This window comes from Halyomorpha halys, unplaced genomic scaffold (assembly GCF_000696795.3).
Source record: "Halyomorpha halys isolate HHAL.00 unplaced genomic scaffold, Hhal_1.1 Scaffold937.1, whole genome shotgun sequence".
NCBI lineage: Eukaryota > Metazoa > Arthropoda > Insecta > Hemiptera > Pentatomidae > Halyomorpha > Halyomorpha halys.
In genome coordinates, this window is record NW_027109000.1 from 229,765 (window position 1) to 238,851 (window position 9,087).

The window sequence follows — 9,087 nt, forward strand, 5'->3', positions numbered from 1 at the left end:
TAAAATTCTTTTTATTTAAAGTATAATAATTTTAAAATTATTATAATATATGTATATATACTTGTGAATAGCTAACAATATCATATCTTACCTAAAGCAGGGGAGTACGATAATTTTTTTTGTGGAATTTTTCTAGCCCTCTGGTTGAATCTACCAAGGGGTGTGGAATGTGCATAAGAAGTAGCATCATACTCGAACACATCTTTATCAACATTAATAGCACTAAAAAAAAAAAGATGATAAGTAGTAATGAATTACAAAAAAATAAATAGAATTGATTCTAACAACGAAATCTAATAAAATATCTAATGTAAATAAATATGTACCAACTAGGATCTTAAATGTATAAAATTATTGTCATTGGTCACAATATTTTATATTAAATATTGGCATTACACCCGTACTCAGGTAACCATAGCATAACTAATTATGCTTAAAATAAACAATTAAAGTCATTGCAAAAATTGACCAAAGACAATTTTTGGTATTATATTAACTTTCAACATCTTTTTTAATATCTATAATTAAAACCACTTTTATTTTCAAGAGCTTGCTTTAGCCTCTTTACTAGTTATTGTCATGAAAATATATAAAAATTGTTTCAAACTTAATGATCCCAGGAATATTTATGAGAAATAATAAATTTGCTTCGATATTCTCCAAATAAAATATATTCAAACCATTCAGCAGGAGTATATCATTAATCTACAGTCAACTGACATTAATCTACACCTCAGTATAAAAATTAAATAACTTCAGACCTTTAATTTAATAAAAAGAGAGAAAATGAAATTAATCATTTAAAAAAATATATACATAGAAGATAAATATTTAGTCTCACAGATAATACAAAAAATTATTAATCACGTAATATTTATGAAACAACTGGAAACTATTGATCACCCTAACAATAAGCTTTAAGTAATTTAAAAAAAGAATAAATACTACGTATCACACCAACTATGATATTAATAAAGATCAAGAATAAATTGAAGTTAATAGTAAATAAAATTATCATTAATTAAAAAAGAATAAAAGAGCAAAAAAATGTAACATAAAATTCAGTATGAGCATACCTTTCCATGTAATGACTGACAGGACCTTCATGATGGTAGGAAACGATCCATTCCATTATCAACCGCTTAAAACAACTCCTAGAAATGGAGGGATTGAATCCCCCTGGATCCAGTTTGTCGGATATGATACTCCTAAGCCTAAATGTGTCAAAAAGACATTCTAGATAACTACAATATCTTAATTATTTTTAATAGCAATTTTAAAAATAATATATATATATAATATAAGCATTCAAAATTCTTCACTACACTATGTATTGGAACCAACATGTACAATTTTTGAAATTTAGCTGAAAATTACAGGTTATCGAAAATAAAAGAAACATAATAACTGAAAGGCATCGAGAAAACCATGATCAGTTAAAGAATAAATTGAATTAACATAATAAAGGTTAAAAAATAAGTTATTTCAACACTCTTACTACTAGTTATTTCAATTTCATCAAAATTGATGTCAGTATTTAAAAACCAGTAAGATAATTATTAGTTTATCTAAATCTGCACGTGTAGAACAACGTACAGATTTAGATAAACTAATAATTGAAATGGAAATCAATGGTTCCATTGGTTTCCATTTCAATTATTAGTTTATCTAAATAGTTCTTAGTTAAATCTTCATACAAAGTTAGGTATTAGAGTAGGTGGTTAGGGTAGCGGTCAAGATTAACACAAAATGCAGAGAAAAACAAATTGTAATTTACTAGTTTTTTTAGTTAATCTTAACTTCCACCCTAATCATATTATCCTTGCATATCACTATTATCGACTATTCAATAAATAAAATTAAGAATTCGTGTTATATATCTTGAGAAACTTTCAAGTTTCAATATTAGGGATATGCGGTATTATGGATATTATACAAACACAAAATAAACAAACAAAACTAATTTCATAAATAAGTACAAAAAATATAACTCACTGTGGTTTTTCATTCCCATATTTATTAACAAATGCATCAATAAGACTTTGCACTTCTGCACAACCTGACTTGTCTGTAGGACACTCAAGAAAAATATTATCCAGTTCTGAAAAACACTTTCAATAAACATCTTTGGAGAAAAGCTACAATACTTGTCATACAAGAAAAAAATAATAATTTCACCATTGCAAAGGGTACTGTAGTCTGATTCCATGATGTAAATAAACAATTTTAATCCACCAACTTCCAAGTAACTGTTAGAACTCCATTCCAAAAGGAAACAACTGTAGATTAAGTCCGGTGTTGTTAACTGTCTCTTATATCATTTTTAACTTTTTTTTCGGTACAAATTAAAACATCACAAAAAATTTAAAGATCAATCATATTTCAAAATTAAGATACTACTATTTGAAAAATTTGATTCCGATCACATTAGCACTTAGGGAACACAGTCTTGACATCTTTTGAATCGAAAAACCATCTAATTACAAATCATTCTCATTTTTGTACAAAATCCAGTCAAAATTCAGAATAATTTTTGCCTTATGCCAATCATTTTTCTTGAAAAGTTTATGGTATGGTCAATCTCATAAAACATGAAGAAAAAGTATTTCTAAATAAACTGTTGATGTAATAGTGAGTGTTTTATTTGGTTAAAAAGTTTGTAAGATTTAACCTGTATGAAATAGTTTATAAACATTTAAAAACAGTTTCAATCAGCTGTTTTCAGTTTCCGGTTATTCATTTTTAATAATATTTTTTTTTAATGGACTAAGAAAAATATTGTTGTAGTTAAAGGCGTAAAACCTTTTGGTCATCAACCATAGAATTGTATAGAAAAATATTTTAACCCCCTCTCTTCAAAATTTGAAGTTTTACGATTCAAGATAAGTAGAATTCAAATATCGATTAAAAAAAATATATTGTTAGTTGCTGTTCGAATTTTTCCTACCCAACTACTGTATTGATCCTTTTTTAAAATTTAGAACGAAGTCACAGGTTCAACTTGTTATTGCTATCCACCATTTGATTTTAAAATAGCGGTTCACTGATCTCTGACTGGTTCACCTTCCTCATCGCCGATCTCTTCAACGTGTTCTCATATAGTCTGTTTCCGAGCACCCTGTTGGTCCCAACTAAGGGCAAGGTATCCTAGGCTCTCAGCTTTCCTTACAGTGTGACTAATAGATTTAATAGTACTCGAGATATATTTTTCATAAAACAGAATTCATTTTCATTTTTAGTAAATAAGTAATCAACATATTCGGCCTTAATTTTGCAAATATGAAATCTGTTATTCCTATAAAGAAGATATTTGAAGTATAGTAGTAGTTTAATAGTAGACATTTAATTTAAATAGCTCAATTTTGAGCAATAGTAGACGTCTAATAGTTCCTGAAATATCAAACTAGATATGATCAAATAAAAGATGGCTCATTTTCTTGGCCAAAAATAGTTAGTGTAGTATCAAAACCATTTATTACACAATGAGAAGGGTGAGTGTATTTGAATGATATAGCGTTAAACAGCCTATTCGGTATTTTCCTGTGCTATAGTTTTGGAAAGACTTTCTTCTGGGTCGATACTAGTCTAGCAAAGAACGGTCTGAGGTCAATACTTGGTCAAACAGATATTCCATTGAAATAACTTTTTTACAAACAATACAAGTGTCTTCAGAACCTTCCTCAGCATGGACACCACTTGCCTTAAGAAACTTCTTGAATAGTTGGATGAATCATTTATTAATTTCAAAAAATAGTTCTAGATCACTAAAGCTGTCGTCTTATCTTTGTAGATGGCATCAGCAGATTAATGCCACTTCTTCAAGTCCTTTCCCAGTGTTTAGTACGTTTTGTTACATAATTATCAAATATAACTATTAAATTAGAGCCAAACTGTAATTGAAGGTGTTTCGGGTAACTGGAAGCCATTTCACCAAAGGAAATAGCTTATATACGAGACTTGTAAAGAAGGCACTGAAGCTTGTTATAAAAATTCTGAACTAGTTTACAATAAATTAAAATGAGAAGGGGAAGGATATTGAAATTGATCAACCTAATAGATCAATGAGACAAAAGATTCGAAACATTTTAACTCCATATGATTGGGTGTATACGTGTTAGTTGTTTCTAAAATTAGTTACCTTCAATAAGGAAGCTTAAGCCGGCGCTCTGAGAGAAAAAAAAAGTGCGCGCATCACACAACTTTCATTTAGCGCCCTGTTAGGTAAAAATTTTAAACAAAAAATTCTGTTACTATTGAAATACGTATTGAGGGTTTCTCAAAGTGCGAAAAACGAATATCAATATAACAGTTTAATAAAATGTAAAGCCATGTACATATCATTATTATAAAATGGGATCGGGAGCTCTCGGTTGTTTCCGTTCTCCCAGTTTATCCCTAGACGAATAAAACAGCTGAGTCGTTTCAGCCGTTCGGGTAAAAACCGTAGTGAGCAATCAGCCACTAGATTGTCTTTATAATTGATTAAATCCTAGGATCCCTTGAGTGGCTGACTATTTTAGAATATCATCTAGTTGGAATAAAAATTCCATTCAATTTATCATTGGTATCCAACTGGAGTTTAATCCAAATCGTTAGAGTCGTTTTCGAGAAAGTCGTAAAAACTTGTAAAACCAATTATATAAAGTAGTGCTTCCCGTTAAACGATTTCTCATCTCAGGTTCCTGCTTTGAATATGTAAGTTTCTCATTCGTTTTTGAGTTATGCTGTTCACCCACAAACATATAGATCATTTCGCAAGCCTTGGTTATTTGGACTTACGGGACCTTAAAACATGTAAATTGTTGAAAACGCGAATACGAGATTTTTCGCGATAGCAATTCTTTTTATCTAACCATATATTTTAAAGTGAAGTGTTTATTGTTGAACATATACACAATGTAAGGAGAAGATGGTCGGGGGTGCGGTTAGTAATTATAAACATAAATAAGTAAAACCTACTTTATTTGTTTCTATCATTACTGACCTCACCACCCAGTTGCACAGGGATAGAAAACGCCGTTTTTAATGCAAAAACCTCTAAATTGTTTAAATCTTCTGTAACCCTCATGTATTCCTATGGTAGTCAAGGTGCTGAATTCATATGAATGCATTTTTTATTTATTATTTTTATTTTGATAACATTTTCAGCAGTAAAAATATAAATTCTGATTTTTCCATCATTAAAATATTTTTTTACAATAAATAAAATGTTATTTTGATTCAAGGTAGTTAATTTGAACTATAAAGTTCTCCCCTTATTTTGGTCACACCTTCCATTAAGGCCCCTGATTTCATACATCTCTATACGTCACTGAAACTAACAAAAAAGAGATTACAAAATATACACTTTTATGGGAAAATCTCATCACAAAAGTCAATAAAGCTGGCCTATCAAAGTTGTAGGCATTCGCAAAAACGAATTTTTCCGGTATTAAATTGGAAATGGCCCTAGAAATTTAGAGAAAAAAAAATTCAAAAAACAAATGTATTTTTGAAAAACTACAATTTGTATATTAACTAACGTTGGTATTGACTTGGCCGAAATATATTTTGTTGGAGAGCTTAAAACAAAATAACAAAAATCACTTAAAACTCACTTTTTCCCAATGCTGAAATAACGTCTATAAGATCTACAACTCACAAATTAATTACGAGAGAGAACCAATTACGGTGAATTCGTGTAAAAATTCGTATTAGCCACACGCATCAACATGATCAGACAAATTTCATTTTAAAGGTTTTTTCACACTTTCCACCCCTGTGGCGTAACTTCGTGGAGACAAGGAGGGGCTGCGTGCCTTGCGTGGTTCTTTTAGGGGCAGCAAAATTTCATAATGAGTCATAATAATATCTTGTAAAAATTTGAACCATTTCATTTCAGGACTTTTATATTTGTAACCTGTACAATACAATATAAATATGATACTTCTTGTCAAAAAGTCCTTTAAAATTATAGTATATTTTATTATTTTAAGGTGAAATACCTAAATAAGGAGGCGGCAAAATTTCCGTCTGTCTCAGGTTGGGCTGACTCCCACGCTACGCCACTGTCTTCCCCTCATATATATTTTATATATGTATAAGTGAAAATAAAAATACCACTACAACTAACAAGGAACCTGTCCCCCTAAGACAACCCTATTAACATATAAAAAAGAAAAATATAGTCAAAAGAATAAATATAAAATAACGATGTGAATTTAGTTTTGGATTTTGAGAACCTTTATCAGAAAATAATTTTTGCATGATTTACTAACCTTTTTCAGATTGTTTCTGCTGATTATTATTTAAAAGTAGCTAAAAAATAAATTCTTTTTCACGATGAACTCGATGAGAAATATTTGAAAATATCTGTAGCGCTTGTGCTGGCATCTAGATAACCGTTTTAGAACCGTTACTACTGTTTTTAAAATTGTTCGAGGTAACAGGGCTGTTATCTTATGGTTTTCAAATAGTAATCAGTAACAGATAAAGGAAGGCTTTGTTACGACACACTTTTATGTTTTATTTATTTTGTTTTTATTATTATTTTAAGACGAGATTTTATTATTAATCATGCCCAAAACCAAAAGAGAGACAACTACTAAGCAAGCTAGAAGTAAAATAGGCTTGCCCCAGGTATTAAAGACACCTACTTGTCTTTTTATGTGTCTCCTGTAAATGTCTGACAGTTTAAATTCGTCTATTTTTCCTGTCCCTTAGCTTGACATTTTCAATGTACCTGATGTTGAGATGGATGATGATGAAGATGATGCAGAGTTGGAGGCTGAACTCATGGCTATTATTTCCCCTGGATCAAAAAAATCACCTATGACAAAACCAAAAGGTGTTTTTATCATCACATTAATTACTTTGTTTGTAACTACTAGTTCTCATATTACTTTCATTTAATTTATTATAGCCCTACCTATTCCTGAAGCCAATTTAGATTCGATGGTTGCTGCAAGCCTTCAAGATATTCCTTCTGATGTATCTTCAGGAGATGAGGATGATCCAAATCTTCTTGTAAATCTATATTTAATGGTTGAGAATATTAATTTTACCATTTAAAATCATGAAAAATTATACTAATATTTGCAGGCTGAACTTCAAGCTTATACAGGAGAGAAACCCGTTGATGCCCCTGTTTCGACTGCTTCTGTCAATACAGAATCCAATGTAAATCTGCAAAGTTTGTTGCAGGAACGTTTGCAAATGTACAAATCAGCCGAAGAAAATGCAAAATCGACTGGTGACACAGCCAAAGCAAGACGGTAAGTTAATTTTTTACAAAACTACCTTGTTTTTGATTAACATATCTTGAAGATTGAATAAAATCACATGGATCATTTTTCCTAAGTTCTAATTTTAATTGTAACAAATTATGCTATTATTATTTTTTTTAATATTTTATATTATAACAATTTGTTTCCACAGTTCATAGAACTTTTGTTGAATGTGATGTTAAACAAAAGTTCTTTATTTGGTTTTGTTTCCAAAAATGTTAGTTCAAACATAGGCTTTTTGTTTAGATTTATCTGTCTTCATTATATAAATTTTCGGTAATAGGATCATTTAATTAAAGCAAAATTAAATTTTTATTATGACCAAAAAATTGTAGTTTGTAATAACAACATGATTAGTCATCATGAAAACTCCTATTTCTTGGTATTGGTTATTTCTCATTGGCTTACTATTTTTTGTTTTATTTTAATGATTATTATTGCTATTAATAATAGGTAATTAGTTATATGAGGTAATATGTAAAACATTAGTTGTTTTGATTTTATTCATTTATTAATAAAAATTATTTAAAACATTTTTTTTCAATACAAATTTATGCTTGACCTTTTGGTGTGTGCCAATTTGTCTGGTGTTTTGGCACTGTCCTTTGTTATTGTTTGTCTTTTTTTTTAATTTATATTCATTTAAGATATTATTTATATTTCTCGGGAATATAAAGGTCTGATGTGTAGAATACTTTGATAATGTTTCAGCTTGGGCAGAGGTTTGAAAACACTTAATGAATTACTTAAAAAAGCACAAAGAGGAGGACAAGTCGACGAAAATGAGATTCCTTTACCTGTGGCCATCTCCACTAGAAAACCTACTGCAAATGTCTCACCAGGTGTGAATGTAAATTTTTTATTTGGTTACTGCTTAAGAACCTATTGATACAAGCTCATGCCTTCATTCTTGGCCTGTCTTCAAAGTTTTTTCAAAAGGGTTGTTTATGGAATATGATCAAATTCGTACTAGGAAAAGAAATTAATTTACTTGTTAAAATAGCAGTCACTGTATTCTTTTACACTTCAACTACCTTTAAGATGGCAACATTTCGCAATAGTTGGCCTGGTTACCAGTTAACGTTTTTACACCTCGTTCATAATCTTCATCTTCTGCAGTTGTTTTAACACTTTCCCGACTGTCAGTTAGCTTGTCAATTCGGTTCCTTAGTAAGACAAAAACCTTTTGAACCATGTCCATACACATTGTAAACTAAGTTGGTATATGGTCAAATTTTTTTTAAAAGCAAAAAGTGACAATTTACATAGTTTTGTGCTGGAGTCTAGTAATGAGAAATAAAAGCCCTGAAGAAAATAATTACTTCTGTAAAACACAGCTCAATTTTAAATTATTACGAATACTTCCAAGAGTTTTATATTTTAAAATATTTTTTAATATTGTGACTAGATAAAGATACAAATGTTTGAAGTGTATATGTACTATGATAACTTTTGTTTAAATTATATATTTTTCTATTGAGGGGTGCATACTTGGTATAGATCAAAAGGTTTTTTATAAATATTTAATAATACCATAACGATTGTTCAAAAAAAAAAATCTAAAAAATAGCTAAATAAATTCAAAGAAATTAAAGTATAATTAAAAAAAAAATTAAGTCCCTTAATAGGAATCTACAAGTATAAATTTGAATGATGAGGAGAAGATGGTTGGGGGTGCGGTCAATGAAACACAAATAAGTATGACTAACTTATTTTAATGTGCCGACGTTTCGGCTAGAGTTTCTAGCCTTCTTCAGGGCTAAAAACAAAACAAGATAACAACCATAAGATAATAACTACAGTAAGTATAGAAATATAAAAA

General features: G+C 29.6%; 2 protein-coding genes across 6 annotated transcripts in view; one reads left to right on the forward strand and one right to left on the reverse strand.

The window, feature by feature from the left end:
* Window positions 1–2,678, reverse strand: part of LOC106687250 (uncharacterized protein MCAP_0864) — a 58,951-nt gene extending 56,273 nt beyond the window's left edge. For all 5 annotated transcript variants that reach the window (XM_014431019.2, XM_014431022.2, XM_014431020.2 and 2 more), the window contains exons 1-4: window positions 2,179–2,678; window positions 1,996–2,101; window positions 1,077–1,214; window positions 92–222 (exon numbers count right to left, since the gene is read on the reverse strand). In XM_014431019.2, the coding sequence (XP_014286505.1) occupies window positions 92–222; window positions 1,077–1,214; window positions 1,996–2,101; window positions 2,179–2,209 (406 nt within the window). In that variant the 5' untranslated portion in view covers window positions 2,210–2,678. The remainder of the gene's footprint in view (window positions 1–91; window positions 223–1,076; window positions 1,215–1,995; window positions 2,102–2,178) is intronic.
* A 3,827-nt stretch (window positions 2,679–6,505) lies between these two features.
* The window catches only part of l(2)gd1 (lethal (2) giant discs 1), a gene marked incomplete at its 5' end in the record, with an annotated part of 21,703 nt that continues 19,121 nt past the window's right edge, over window positions 6,506–9,087 (forward strand). The window contains 5 exon segments of the mRNA XM_014431025.3: window positions 6,506–6,618; window positions 6,703–6,826; window positions 6,902–7,005; window positions 7,081–7,253; window positions 7,977–8,107. Coding sequence (XP_014286511.1) covers window positions 6,556–6,618; window positions 6,703–6,826; window positions 6,902–7,005; window positions 7,081–7,253; window positions 7,977–8,107 — 595 coding nt within the window.